General features: G+C 40.9%; 2 protein-coding genes across 8 annotated transcripts; one reads left to right on the forward strand and one right to left on the reverse strand.

Moving 5' to 3' along the window:
* Positions 1-32: 32 nt before the first annotated feature.
* On the forward strand, positions 33-11,022 carry pla1a (phospholipase A1 member A). 5 transcript variants are annotated; one of them, XM_077580879.1, is made up of 13 exons: positions 33-113; positions 260-382; positions 1,292-1,499; positions 1,651-1,828; positions 2,386-2,494; positions 2,563-2,664; positions 2,844-2,936; positions 3,438-3,620; positions 4,390-4,479; positions 4,978-5,083; positions 6,223-6,378; positions 7,173-7,245; positions 10,928-11,022. In XM_077580879.1, the coding sequence occupies exons 2-13, from the start codon at positions 319-321 to the stop codon at positions 10,994-10,996; spliced, it is 1,431 nt and encodes a 476-aa protein (XP_077437005.1). In that variant the 5' UTR covers positions 33-113; positions 260-318; the 3' UTR covers positions 10,997-11,022. The 5 variants fall into 5 exon arrangements, with proteins under 5 accessions (XP_077437005.1, XP_077437004.1, XP_077437006.1 ...); XM_077580878.1 differs by having other exon boundaries at positions 44-382; XM_077580880.1 differs by having other exon boundaries at positions 44-382; positions 3,456-3,620.
* popdc2 (popeye domain cAMP effector 2) lies at positions 7,490-12,701 on the reverse strand. 3 transcript variants are annotated; one of them, XR_013296040.1, is made up of 4 exons: positions 12,056-12,701; positions 9,227-9,335; positions 8,614-9,115; positions 7,490-8,014 (listed from the first exon to the last, which is right to left on the reverse strand). XR_013296040.1 is itself a non-coding variant. In XM_077580884.1 (4 exons), exons 1-4 carry the CDS (start codon positions 12,547-12,549, stop codon positions 7,935-7,937), a joined length of 1,038 nt encoding a protein of 345 aa, XP_077437010.1. In that variant the 5' UTR covers positions 12,550-12,701; the 3' UTR covers positions 7,490-7,934. The 3 variants fall into 3 exon arrangements, 2 of the variants coding, with proteins under 2 accessions (XP_077437010.1, XP_077437009.1); XM_077580884.1 differs by having other exon boundaries at positions 8,761-9,115; XM_077580883.1 differs by having other exon boundaries at positions 7,490-9,115.
* Positions 12,702-13,906: the final 1,205 nt, after the last annotated feature.

Consider the following 13,906-nt stretch of genomic DNA (forward strand, 5'->3'; position numbering starts at 1 on the left):
GGGGGCCGCCATCTTGTTTGTTTACCCAGTGACGTGCCCTCAAGCGACCGATCAGCCGCGACTTTCTGAGAACCCCAACAACCAATCGCATTCGTCCCCACGCGCACTCGGACGTGAGTTATGATGCATTAAAACACCCACGTATTTTGTCGTAAAACGCGAAACTGAACGTGTCCGTGACAGTTGTAGTTGTTTTATGGGAACTTTTTTGGTTCGTGGGTGCCCGTCGCCGGCTGTTGTGTGACGCCTAAACCGAAAGCCGATCACCCTGGGCCACTGAGCAGCTGAGCACCGCTAAGCTTCCATTAACTCCAGGAAATGTGTCCCCCGGGTAAAAGCGTCCTGCTCTTCTTCTGTCTTCTGCTGGTTCACTCGGTCCAAGGTACGTTAACCTGTGCCTGATTTTTTGCCCCTCTCGTGGACTTGTCAATACGATAACCAAAATATTAGCAACACGTTGATGACGTTTTTTAGGCGTACGAGCACAGTTAAAAATAAATTAAAAAAAAATACAATGAAATGAATAAATCACAAATAATAAATTCTAACATACAGTTAAGGTATAATGAGATACAGTCATGATGTGTCGCCCAAAATAAATACACAAATAAGAAAAATACTAACATAATAAATACAACAAAAATGATTTTATAAAAAATGTATGATAAAATATTGTCATACAGTACAAAATGAAGTCGATAAAAAATTCATGCATGATACATTAAAATTTAAAATAAGTGTAAAAAATGAAATCAAACATGAAAAAATATAAATTTATGCAATCATATATACAAAAAAGAATATATGCATTAAATATACATTCTAGCTTATTGAATAGGACATTATAAAACTGTATTAAATAAAATGTATAAAAAATATATATAAATAAAATTACAGTAATACATAACGTAAAAAAACTATAGTCAGAGAAGTCAAAAATGCATTTATAAAAAATATTGAAAGAACGACACAACTGCAATAAATAAAACTAAATAGAAAATATGACTACAACTATGAGACTAGAATAATAATAATAATTAATAAATACAACAAAAAAAAGACTCATATTCATCAACAAACGAATACCAATAGTAAGAAATTATGGTGCTTGAAAATGGAAATCAATCAATAAATAATCAGAATAAAACAAATAACTGTAATTTACTGTAACCATTTAGTTCTAATAGATACTAGTCAAATTCTTCATAACTGGGGCAACATTCTGATATTTATTGAAGTTATGTCGGATGGGTTAATTCACTGGATTAATGACCTCACTTCAATCATGGAGGATCTGAGGCAAGGGCGGACGAGTGCGCCGACGTGAGCAACACCACATGGCAGCAGTACCGCCAGCACAGGCAGCAGCGAGCGCAGCCGCGGGTTCGCTACCTGCTGATGACTCGAGAACGACTGGGCTGCGCACGCACCTTCCGCCAGGTGCGCGGGAGCGCCTTCAACGTCACGCGGCCCACCAAGGTCATCGTGCACGGATACAGGTCAGGGAGAAGCTCCGTGTGATTCATGATATGATATTTACAAAAACACGTCAGGTCAAATCAACCAGTTGGTTTTGGTGTTTGCAAATGAGTCGTGAACATTTTTGTGTTGCTTGAGAGTGACGTGTCTTTGATGTTTCCGCTCGGGCAGGGCCCTGGGCAGCAAGCCTTGGTGGGTTTTGGATCTGGCCGAGGCGCTACTCGCGGTGGAGGACGCTAACGTGCTGATGGTGGACTGGGTGCACGGCGCCTCTTTCGCGTACAATCTGGTGGTGGACAACTACAAGGAGGTGGCCCTGCAGATCTCCGTCCTCGTCAACCGGCTGCAGGTCACTTGCAAACACAACTCAGAATTGCAATTTTGTTACAAGGGATTTATGACCCTCGTGTCCTAGCGTTGCAATTTTTGCCTCTTGATTTGATTAAAAAAAAATTCACATCATTTTTTACTGACTTTCTTTTTTTAACATTGCAAATTTTTATCTCGTGATTTATGACTTTTTACAACCTTTGTGTCTTGATTTATGACTTTCTCCTTGTAGCATTGCTACATTTCTACATGTACCTTTGACTTTCTTCTTATTCCAGTATGACGGTTTCACAAAATGTATTCCATCACATACTTTGACTTTCTTTGTTACATTACAAATTGTTTAGCTTTCTTTGTGTAGCAACACAAATTACAACTTTTTTCACTTAATTGTTATTTTCTTAACATTACAAATTTGGTCCTGTGATTTATGACTTTTTTCTTGTAAGATCTTTTTTTTTTTAATTTTTTTACAGTGCTTTATGACTTTTTTGTACCAGTGTAATTAGTCCTCGTTGTAACATTCTATTTCACTTATTCTTGAATTATTTTTTTTTTTATGACTTTCTTAAACAGAAAGAAGGATGCAAGCTGGAGTCGTTCCACTTCATCGGCGTCAGTTTGGGGGCGCACGTGGCCGGATTTGTGGGAACGCTCTTCGAGGGAAAGATCGGACGAATCACGGGTAAAATTCAACAAGAATTTGTTTGATTATGAGTGAGATTCAGTTCTTTTACTGCTGTTGTTTTCCAGGATTGGACCCGGCTGGTCCCATGTTTAAAGGTGCGGACACCTTCGACCGTCTGGACCCGTCCGACGCGCAGTTCGTGGACGTCATCCACACAGACTCAGACTGTAAGACCGTAGCCGTATTAAATCCAAAAAAAACAATTGGAAGCTTCCATTTTCTCCCATTGTCGATAATGTTTACAAAATAATGTTGATCTTTACAAAAAATGTCCGTTTTTGAGAAACCTTAATGTTTTCAAAATCTTGCATGTATCCAGTATTGCATGTCCTTACATGTCTTGCAGACTTTGGCATCTCCATCCCGATCGGCCACGTGGACTTTTTCCTGAACGGTGGAAATGACCAGACGGGATGTGCGCGATCTCGCTTTGCCTCTGGTGAGTTTGGCTTTATGATTAACAACTCTGAAAAAAACAAATCGTAAACATGGTCCTACCTCTTATGTCTCTGAATGTTGAATAAAGGCTTCTTCTTTTTTCTTTTTTTTTTTTTCTTTTTTTTTTTATCAAATCTGGTTAAAGGTACCAAAAATGGATCTTAACCATACTACTTTCTTTCACCTTTTAAAACAACTATATTTGGCACACCTTTTTAAATTTATGAGCTGAACTACGCCACGTTTGGTCCTCCTCAAATATGCTACTTCTTGGCATCCTTTTGAACCATATCACTTTTGGTACCTATTGTGTGCAGTTGTATTTCTTGGCATCCTTTTGACCCATACTACTTTTTGGCACCCTTATAAATCAAACCATCTTTACAAAACATTAATTTTGAGACTACTTTTAGCATGCTACTTTTTGTCACCACTTTGAACCAAACTGTACTGATTTTCAGCACCCTTTTGAACCCTATCACTTTTCGTGTGAATTTGTCAGTTTTGGGCTTCTTTCCAGTGTACGGCTATGTGATTTGCGACCACATGAGGGCGCTGCACGTGTACATGAGCTCTCTGAATGCTTCTTGCCGGCTGAGCGGCATTCCCTGTGACAGCTACCAAAATTTCCTGCAGGGGCGATGCCCCCACTGCGATGCCTTCCGGGGAACGTGTCCTGCCATCGGTCAGTGATTCACATTAAATTAAAAAAAGATCAAATGACAGAACACAGAAAGCCGATTTCAACTTTCATTTGAGAATATCATTTAAGAAACTACAGAAGCGTATTGCATTCACTTGAAAAGAACTCCTGTTTTTCTGACAAATTTTGTTGGGGAGCTTCGTTTTTGTTGTGTAATTCTTTTTTAATTGTCTTTTTTCTGAATACTTTTTTTCTGCAATTTTTTTTCTGTCAAAAAATATCTGAAAAAAGGGGAAACAAACATTCCAAAAAACAGGAAAAATTATTGAGAAAACTGGAGGGAAAAAAAAACATAAAAAAAAAAACTTAGAGTACACTTAGTCACTTAGTGGTTAAAAAAAATCTGTTTTTTTTAAATAATCCCCTCCCTTTTTTTTTCAGAATATTTTTTTTCCTGTTTTTCTGAATATCCCCCACCAAACTCATCCCTCCCGTTTTTCAGAATTTTTTTTAATGGCAGAAACAAAATACTTAGTAAAACAGAAAAACATTCAGGGGAAAAAAGAACATTTAAAAAAATACACAAAGAAACAACGCTCCCTGAACAAATTATTATTATTTTTTTTTTTTTTGGTAAAAGCAATATGCTTCCGTAAAAAAAACAACTCAACTAAAAATGTAACTGAAAACGTAGAATATAAATATATAATGAACCAATACAATACACAGTACAATTAGAAAATGTACATCTAATTAAGCATGTCTTTTTTATGTCAATATTTAATCGTGTGTGTCCATACGTGTCTTTCAGGTTTGTCCGAAAAGTGCGGCATCACTTTATCCCCCCTCCCCACGGAGCAGAAGTTGTTCCTCCTCACCACGTCTGGGCCTCCTTTCTGCGGTAAGAATCCGTCAACTTTATGCGCTGAAAGTACATTGCCGATGTTGCTTGTAAATGCGCACTTGAGGGCTCTCACCGTTCCTGATGAGAGTCCTCATGCGGATACAAAAGTAAAGCCGACGCGTGAAGGCTCTCCTAATTGCGGCACAAACATCAAAGACAAAGCCAGAGGGGAAATGTCATTAGTCAGCAGAAGCAAGCTAATGAGCTCCTTTGCTGCGTGTGAGTGACCCTGTGCACGCAAAGGCAAAATCAATCGCGTGCTCGCGCGCGCGCTTACAACAAGAACAATTCAAAGTCAAACAAAGTGAAGCGGACCAAAAAAAAAGAAGAAGAAAAAAAGAATTCGCTTAACGCTCTCTGCTGCCATTTTTGGGGACTCTTTGGACCATTTTTGGCACCATTCCAAACTATACCATGCTTTGGCACCTTTCCTTACCCTGCCATATTTGGCACCCTAGGAATGATGTTGATGTTCATCTCTGGTGTGTGCTGCAGCTCATCACATCCTGCTTGTGTTGGAAGCGTCCGCTCTCACGAAAAGCGCCGAAGTAGAAGTGACGCTGACCACCGGAGACCAGGAGACACAACGACGACTCCGGCTGTGGGTACCACCACTTTTTTAAAAAAATCTTTTCATTGGGCTACCAAAGTACAGCGATACACTATAGAAACCCAGTTACAGAAACCTCAGTTTGATTTACTTCAATACAGTAGTTGAGGTTCATTAAAACTCATTCACTGCCATAAATTCATAAGAAAAAAAAAGATTATTAAAAATTAGGGGCGACAGGCGATTAACATTTTTAATTGTAATTAATCGCATGACTTCACTATTTAACTCACAATTAATCACAAATTTTATATCTGTTCTAAATGTACAATAAAAAAAAATTGAGGTTTTCATACTCTTGTGAACAAAAGTGGAAAAAAATGTTAAACTAATAAAAATAGTTCAAATTAATTTTTGACGTCTATAACCGTCAATGGCAGTGAATGACTAAAAAAAAGAAAAAGAAAACCTCATTAAAAAATTGGGGCGTCAGTCAGGCAATTAAAATTTGTGATCATAATTAATCACATGACTTTACTAGTTAACTCACAATTAATCACAAATTTTATATCTGTTGCAAATGTACAATAAAAAAATTCTAGGTTTTCATACTCTTGTTAACAAAAGTGGGGGAAAAAATTAACTATTAGAAATAGTTTAAATAATTTTTTTATGTCTAAAGCCGTCAATGTCAGTGAATGAATAAAAAAAAGAAAAGAAAACATTATTAAAAATTTGGGGTGTCAGGCAATTAAAACTTGTAATCATAATTAATCACATGACTTTACTAGTTAACTCACAATTAATCACAAATTTTATATGCTCTAAATGTACAATAATTTTTTTCCTAGGTTTTCATACTTTTGTTAACAAAAGTGGAAAAAAATGTTAAACTAATAGAAATAGTTCAAATGAATTTTTGACGTCTATAGCCGTCAATGGCAGTGAATGAGTTAACGGGTACAAGACCAACTGATCCATATAGTGTGTGGTGTGCCAGGATTTCCACTTATTCTAAACCTTGAACTAGGCTGCGCCACTAAATATGATAAACATCTGAATTCAAGGTCCACTGCACGTCTTACTTATCCTATCAGTCATCACCTTCTCCGCTGGCCATTTGTAATGGTGACATCCTTGAGGGAGGTAATAACTGTCTGCATTGACGAATATGTGTGTGCGGGTTGTAGTCAAACAGACACAACGGTGTACAGGGCGATGTTGGCTCACCCGGTGGCGCTGTGTGAGATCCACTCCATCACCCTGAAAAACACGGGCGCTCGCTTCTACCGCCAGAACGACATCCACCTCAAGTCCATCTGTCTGTCCCAAATCGCCTCGACCACGTACGTCTAGACTGAAACTTGCACCTCTTTTAGCTTGGGAGTTTTACATTAGAGAGACTGCAATGTGCATGCCAGACCACTAGTTGGAGATGTTTTCCAAATGTTAGATGTTCATGCTCAAAAAATCTACCGCGTTAGCTAAAAGCCCCAAATATAAATACTAATACAAAAATAATAGAATTTAAAAATCATTTGGTGGGTAGACATTTGTTGCTAGGCAGAGTTCAAAAGCAAATGATGAAGATTAGAGAATACTTGTTGCTAGGCAGAACACACAATCATTTGCGGGGTAGACATCTGTTGCTTGGCAAAATTCACAATTTTTGAGGGGAAGACACTTGTTGCTAGGCAGAATTCACACATTGCTAAGCAGAAATCAAAATTATTTGGGGGATGGGGACATTGGTTGCAAGGCAGAATTCACTGCTAAGCACAATTGGCACAAAGGGTTACACTTATTTGAGGAAGACGCTTGTTGCTAGGCAGACTTCACATGTTCATTTGGAGGGGAAGATGCTTGTTGCTTGGAAAAATCTGAATTATTTGAGGGGAAACAGTTGGTAGTCAGATTTTACAATCATTTAGGTGAGAAGACACTTGTTGCTAGGCAGAATTGACAAGTATTTGTGGGGCAGATTTAAATTTAATCTAAAAAATAATAATTTTACGTTTCACTGACACAACACTGTTTGGCAGAATTCACAATCATTGTGAGAAAGAATCATTTGAACGTGGGGACAGACTTGTTGCAAGGCAGAATTTAAGGAAAAAATATTTTTCTATTTTGTTTTCAGGCGCGAGGAGCCACTGTGCGTGAACAACATCAACATCCGGCGAGGAGCTCCATGGTCACATGACTTTGTGCAGGTGTGCAGCCACTTTTGATGCCCCCTTCAGGGACCAAAAATGTGACGGCGTCAAAAAAATGGAGCGTCGCAGCAAAATGGAGACTGTGGAGTAGGCAAACATTAGCATGTATATGTTATTTTTTGTCATTTCTATCCTTGAATCCTCCAATGAATGAACAATGATCTGTCGATTTTATGCGAGAGGAGACTGAGGGCAGTAAGAAAACAGGGCACTGCAGCCAATTGGAGACAGTGGAATGGGCCAAGTTAGCATGTGTGTTTATTGTTGTCATTGTATACACATTTACATCCCCCCAAAAAAACAGCTTAGCTTAGCCTGTACATGAAGCATTCCAGGAAGTAGACAGTCCTAAAGAAACATTTCACTTCACACTGACCAAAAACTTTATGGAGAAATGTTGGCCCCGTGTGGTAATAAATCAACTGTAATTGGACAATTTCACATGATATTAATGTATGTACTATGTTCAATAATATTAGTAACCCAAAAAACTTGCTAATGGCTAACTATGCCAACACAATGAGTTTTATTTACAGATGAAGCACTCAATTTCTTTCTATATTTTTTGAACAAAATAATACTAAATGAGCAAAAGTGATGTGTGAATCGAAACAACAACAACAACAAAAACCTGTGGTCCGAATAGTGAAAGTCTTAGAATAAATCAAAAGAAGAAAATGGCATGGTCAGAGTTTGGGAGTGTCGGTGGGAGCTAGCGGCGCTCGGCTCCTCTGGAAGCGACCTGCTCCTCCGCCCATGTCGCCCCCTGTGGAGACAAATAGGAATTACACACATTTGGACGCCACACACTTGGGAAATCTTTTAATCCACAAAACTCAAAGCAGATAAAATGGCGTCCATTTTGCTTATTGGAACAGTTAATAAATAAGCACACCCCATTCATCAATTAACACAATCTTATATATATATGTTGTATTTTTCAGAGGAAAAAACTCACTTTTTTTTTTTTATAGTTTTGTTTATATATATATATATATAAAAAAAAGAAGTAATTTTTCAAAGAAATTCTGTTTTTAAAGTTGTCTTTTTGCTGAGGGATTTTTTTTAAATTTTATTTTAAGTTTTAAAAAAAAAAAATGCCAAAAAGAGTCACATTTTTCTGAAAAAAAAAGGGTTTTCGGACAAGTTGTGTGTTTCAAGGAAAAAGTTGAATATAACCCTGCAACAATGTTCAGAGAACCTGTTTCTGTTTTTTTAAAGACACATTTACAAAAACAGAAGAAGAAAAAAAGTTGTAATTTTCCTAGCAAAAAGTCTTGTCACTATATTGTTATTGTTAGTGTCAAAGGTGGCATCCATGCACAAAAGTTCCCATCTGCTCCACCGCCCAGGTGCAGTACTTACATGTATCTTAAGCGGGTGAGCCAGTGTGTTAGCTCCGGACCCCCTCGCGCCCCCTCTACCTCAAATAATCCCTCTCACTGCCATAGTCGGTTAAGGAGCCCGCCACGTCGGTAAAGTCCTCCAGGACCAGGCTGGTGGAGTCCTCACCAGAGGGCAGCTCCGGGTCGGACGGCCACGGCCTTCCGACGGGGGTCTCATCCCGGCGTCCCCGGTCGGGGTCGGACTCCCGGCGAGAGGGCCCGTCGGCCCGTTCGGGGGGGTCTCCCTCGCTGCTTTGCGACGAGGGGGCCAGGACGTGGTAGAGGCTGGGCAGGCGGATGTCCAGCAGGACGCCGCTCTTGATGTAAAGCTTGTTGTTGAGGTTGTACAGCTTCTCGGCAATGTCGTAGCCGAGCATGACGGCGAAAAGGCGGCACACGTATCGCTCTTTAGACATGAGGGAGAACAGGCGACGGCGGCGCCAAGACACAAAGCGACAATCTTCTTCCACCGTCAACGTAACCTGGGAGGCAAACAAACGCCTTTAGAAAATGTAAAGCTCTTCTACATTTTGAAATGTGGGCATGTCCCTGTTTCTGTCTCAATCAGGGACGTAGCCAGAAAACGGTGCTACCTGAAACTGTCCATCCTCGTTGGGCCTCAGCGACTCCCACTCGGGCGAGTCGAGGAACTGGTGTTGGTGGATGTAGTGCAGGAACTGGCCCTCCAGAGATACGTTGATCCTGACGTCAAGAGTGACAAGGTTAAAAAGGGAACGTGAGATTAGAGAGCTGAAGGTCACCCATTAAGCCCAAAGATTTGCATAACGATCTCCACGGGGGACGAAGAAATACTGTCCGGCGCAGTGAATATTTGCTGCGTCAAGCTCCGTTTGTTCGTTTGCCAGAGACGATGCATAAAGTCATCAGGACGCACTCCTCGGTCGGGGGGGGAAGATGGGAGGCTTTAACATAATCCACCGACTAAAACGGGATCGCATTAAAGATTCCCTTTTTCTCCTTCATAGTTGAATGTTGCAGCATCCGATCTGCTGTTATCTCTTCTCGGTCACTTTTACCTGAGACAACCTCACACAAGGGGCGAGTGCAGAACAAAAAGGTTCTCGCAAAAGATGAAGTCCCACTACAGTAAATTGGAATTTACCTGTCTTATTCATAAATATAATTTCCTAGTTAGATTAAGTGATTCCCAACCAGGGTGCAATTACAACATTTGATTGTCTGAATGATATTTATTAATTACGATTATATCTTCATTTTAGAGGGCGGCCATTTTGCCACTTGCTGTCGATTGAAAATGACATCACAGTGTCAAAGTGCTCGTGCTGCATTTGAGAAAGGTGGGAAGTCAGATCACATGACCAAACCCAGAAAACAGGTGAACCGTGATTGGTGCCCTTAAGCACTGTGATATCATTGTAGTCGACGGCAAGTAGCAAAATGGCCGCCCGTCAAGATGGATAAAAACAAACGCAATATTAATCAGAATGCCGTGTTTGGACTTGTGGGGGTGCTTAGAACATAATTATTGTAAAGAAGACAGGCCAACATTTCACATTGAGATGCAATCATTATTTCAGTATTCATACTTTTTGTGACATTTTTGTTTGGTAGCAGTCTGATATTTTTTTCCATGCGAAATAGTTGCCTTGGCTCAATGAAGGTTGGGAAGCACTTTTCTGGTTAACTACTTTTTGATTCCATATGAAGCACCGGTGAATGAGAGTACTTGCTTAATTTTGTCAATTGGGAGCTGCTCGTTGCTCCTGACCTCCACAGCGTGCAGCAAATGGGGCCGAACAGGAACCAGAAAGAGAATGAAAATATGCCCGCGGTGGGCACCAGGGTTGCTTCAGACATCTGTTCGGGAAACCTTCCAAGTACATGCTGACGCTGTAACAGCAGATTAGCGCTTTTGGGATGAGCTGACCCCCGTTGTTGCGGATGCACTTTGCTTCCTAACATAGAAGAGAGTAAAGAGGACTCATGCCGACTCGTGTGACATGCTTGGACGAGTTGGTACTTTACAAAGCAACAACACGGGTGTTTTTCCTTCTCCTATTATTAATATCTGCATTATTTTCTAGACAATTTGCTTAACAGTGAATCATGAACTATAAACACCTTGTCAAACACTTTAAATTTCTCTTACGTAGCTATCAAGAGTAAGACGTCAAAATTAAATAGACTAAGTACTTGTATACCTTAAGACACATGGCCCTGAATTGGACCAGAAGAATAGAAAACCGATGGTTTATGACCACCTTAGTTTATAAATCAACTCATCCATCTCCGGTACTGCTCATCCTGTTCAGGGTCACAGCTGGCGTCTATCCCACAGAGTGAAAGATGGACCGGTCGCATCACCACACTGGGACTGCTGAGATACTAGCTAGCATCATTTCTTGAGTGAGTTGAAAAAAATACAGAAAAATGAGTCGACGCTGTGGTAAGTCGCTACCACCAACTTACATGCTAAGAGCTACGGCTAAAAAAAAAAAAGGCATAGGCTATATCTGCTGTGCGGCGCCAAAAACAACAGCCTTTGTCTTACAAATGTTCATGGAGAGTAGACTACATTGTGCAGTGACGGACAAAGGATTTAGACTGTTATTGGAACAGACCATGTTTCTGACAATTATACAACCTGTCGGCAGCGACTAATCATTCCTCGTTTGTCTTCTCCACTGCACTGCTAACGGCCAACCAGAATAAGGAAACGGACTTGAAATGGTCTAAGATTCACAGGGGATCAAATAGAGCATTTACACCAAGTTCAGTCCAGGTTACTGGTCTAGGCAGGAAGATTATAGTTGTATTAGCTCTGGAATTAGCATTAGCATCATGTCATCACAGTGTTTTATTCTCACAACTGCGGGGTCAAACCTGCTCTTGGTACATGAAAGCGGGCAACCTGTAAAACTACACTACACTTCACATATTTGTTTATGCTTATGACATTTTATAATTTTGGGGGAATAGAACCTTCTAGACTACACTTGAGAAGTTCAGACGATCTCCGGTGAGCTTTAAGGCCGTGACCAGGAACACGTACCAATTCATGACCCATTATCGTCATTGTAGTTGACATTCTGTGGTTTTTATGCCCGACGCCGTTCCTGAGATAACCCTTCGACTTATTCAGGATTGGGACTGGGATCTCAAGTGGCCCCAGTAGGTGTCTTGATGCTAGGTGAACTTCATGCTAGTACTGGGGAGCTCCAGATGTTGGGTGTCAGGGGACCGGCCAGAAACCAAACCCGTATGGACTACAAGTATCACTCCATCCAGGATGGGGATCACCACTAGGTGCCAAGATCCTGGCTGGGAACTAAAGCTGTTCTGGGTCCCTGGAAGTGGGCAGAACGTACCACTACTACCAATGTGAACCTACTCCCTAGACTAAATGGTACAGGAAAAAACGCTTGACGGTTGACACCCACCTGCCAGACAGCAGAAACGAGAGCTTCTCGATGGGCGTCTTGCCCTCCACTGCGTACGTCTCGCCCACCTTCATTTCCAATACCTTGTTGTCAAAGGCGCCCGCAATCTCCTTGAAGACCTGGATGGGAACCCCCAACGGGAGGTAGACGTCCTGGTAGAGGGCGGCTAACTCCTCGCTGGGCAGGCCCTCCTGGCGCAGGCGGTACAGCAGGTGGCAGATCTGGACCAGGCAGGCCAGAAGTAGCAAGAGGTTCCAGGTGACCACGTCAGGGCCGCATACCGTCATCCAACCCCACAGGGTCAGGCAGAGGAAGGAAGGTGCCAGTAGACCGAAGATGAAGAGGCACCCGTAGGCCCCGCTGCCACCCATGTAGCCCAGGAACAGGATCGTGTTGCCCAGGTGGTAAAGAGCCCCCTCGGTGTTGTTGCTCCAGCCATCGCATACAGGGGCGGCAAACAGGTTCTCTAAGAGGCTGGTGTTCTCCAAAGTCATGTCAGGAAAGGTCGGGAAAGTCAACAATCCAAGTTTGTTCCCTCAGGAAGTTCTTCAGGCTCTATCACAGTTCTAGCACAAGGTCCTGCTATCATTATGTGTCTCCTTTTCCATCTCTGGTGAGGACTCGTTCAGCTCAGCCGCCAGCCAGCACTGTGGAGACAACAGCTGGAGGAGGGCGGATAAGCCGGGAGGAGGAGTAGTAGTGGTGGGAGTGGGGGGTCGTCGATATGGAGTCCCCACAAGGATCACCATGTTTGGAATTGAAACCCAAGGAGGACACGAGTGGCCGACAGAAAACAGGCCCGCTACTTAACATAACAGCCAGAGAGGGGCAGGCAGGAAGTGGGAAGGACTTTGTCGCACTGTGAACTCTCCAGAGGTTCTGTCGGGCCCAAAAAGTTCTTGTGTTGTTCACGTGTCCGTTCTGTCTTGAACAGGGCCAAGCGAGTGGTTTAGGACGCGTCAAAAAAAGATGGACGACACTTTGCAGGTCGGATTTCGGGTAAAAATATCCTCCTGCTGCTTGGCATACTTATGCTGTCCATCTCAATTGACAAAAGCAAGAGCAGTGAGTGAGGAGTGCAGACCTCCGCCAAGGCCTGTGAAGTCATCCATTGTTGAAATGGAATTATGTATAAAAAAAAATATTTAAAGATCCAAAATGCAACAATCTGATGTGATAGATTAGTGTTTAAGTAAGATCATGATCAACTGGCCTGCTACATTTACACCTGTTGAATCTGACTTTTATTTTGAAATTGTTTTCCAACTAACTAGAAAAAGGTTTGTTTGTTTTTTTTAATTACAATTATTATTTTTTAATTAGAAATATTCAAACCATCGCTGTTTTCCATGGAAAACAATTTTTGGTGGTTTATAATTTTTTTAAATTTTTAATTCAATTATAATGTCCATTAATTATGTATGGATTAGTGTGCTGGCCCTGTCCCCATTCCCCATAAATACTGTTACAAAATAATCAAAATTTCAAAAATCCATTTTGCCTCTTCTTTGCTTATTGCAAAATAACAAAATGTTGGTCTAAGATTTTTAAATATATATATTTTTAGCTATTTAAAAACATATAGCCTTGTATTACATCTTTGGAAGAATAGCCACCATAATAATAAAAAAAAAAAGGTAATTAATTCCATATGTTCTCAAATAAGTGTCACTAGTCACTAAATATGGCATCAAAAATGTTAGTTTTTTTTTAATTTATGAGGAGCTTTAAATTAAGCAGTACATTAAATTAATTCCTCCTTTGCATCTTTATTAGTACTCGGGTTGCCTCTGTAAAGGACAAAATGGTGATAGGCCCACTACAGAGAAGTATGCTGATATGTCAAGTATT

This window comes from Vanacampus margaritifer, chromosome 11 (assembly GCF_051991255.1).
Source record: "Vanacampus margaritifer isolate UIUO_Vmar chromosome 11, RoL_Vmar_1.0, whole genome shotgun sequence".
Classification (NCBI taxonomy): Eukaryota; Metazoa; Chordata; class Actinopteri; order Syngnathiformes; family Syngnathidae; genus Vanacampus; species Vanacampus margaritifer.

What these genes read in the sequence shown, in the direction of transcription:
- popdc2 (XM_077580883.1), bottom strand. Translation starts at nt 12,549, where the DNA reads ATGACTTTGGAGAACACCAGCCTCTTAGAGAACCTGTTTGCCGCCCCT. An exon ending in TCGTTTCTGCTGTCTGGCAG is followed by an intron (nt 9,336 to 12,055) that starts GTGGGTGTCAAC and finishes TCTTGACGTCAG; the next exon opens with GATCAACGTATCTCTGGAGG. An exon ending in ACGAGGATGGACAGTTTCAG is followed by an intron (nt 9,116 to 9,226) that starts GTAGCACCGTTT and finishes TTTGCCTCCCAG; the next exon opens with GTTACGTTGACGGTGGAAGA.
- pla1a (XM_077580879.1), top strand. Translation starts at nt 319, where the DNA reads ATGTGTCCCCCGGGTAAAAGCGTCCTGCTCTTCTTCTGTCTTCTGCTG. An exon ending in GCTGGTTCACTCGGTCCAAG is followed by an intron (nt 383 to 1,291) that starts GTACGTTAACCT and finishes TCAATCATGGAG; the next exon opens with GATCTGAGGCAAGGGCGGAC. An exon ending in GTCTGGGCCTCCTTTCTGCG is followed by an intron (nt 4,480 to 4,977) that starts GTAAGAATCCGT and finishes TGTGTGCTGCAG; the next exon opens with CTCATCACATCCTGCTTGTG.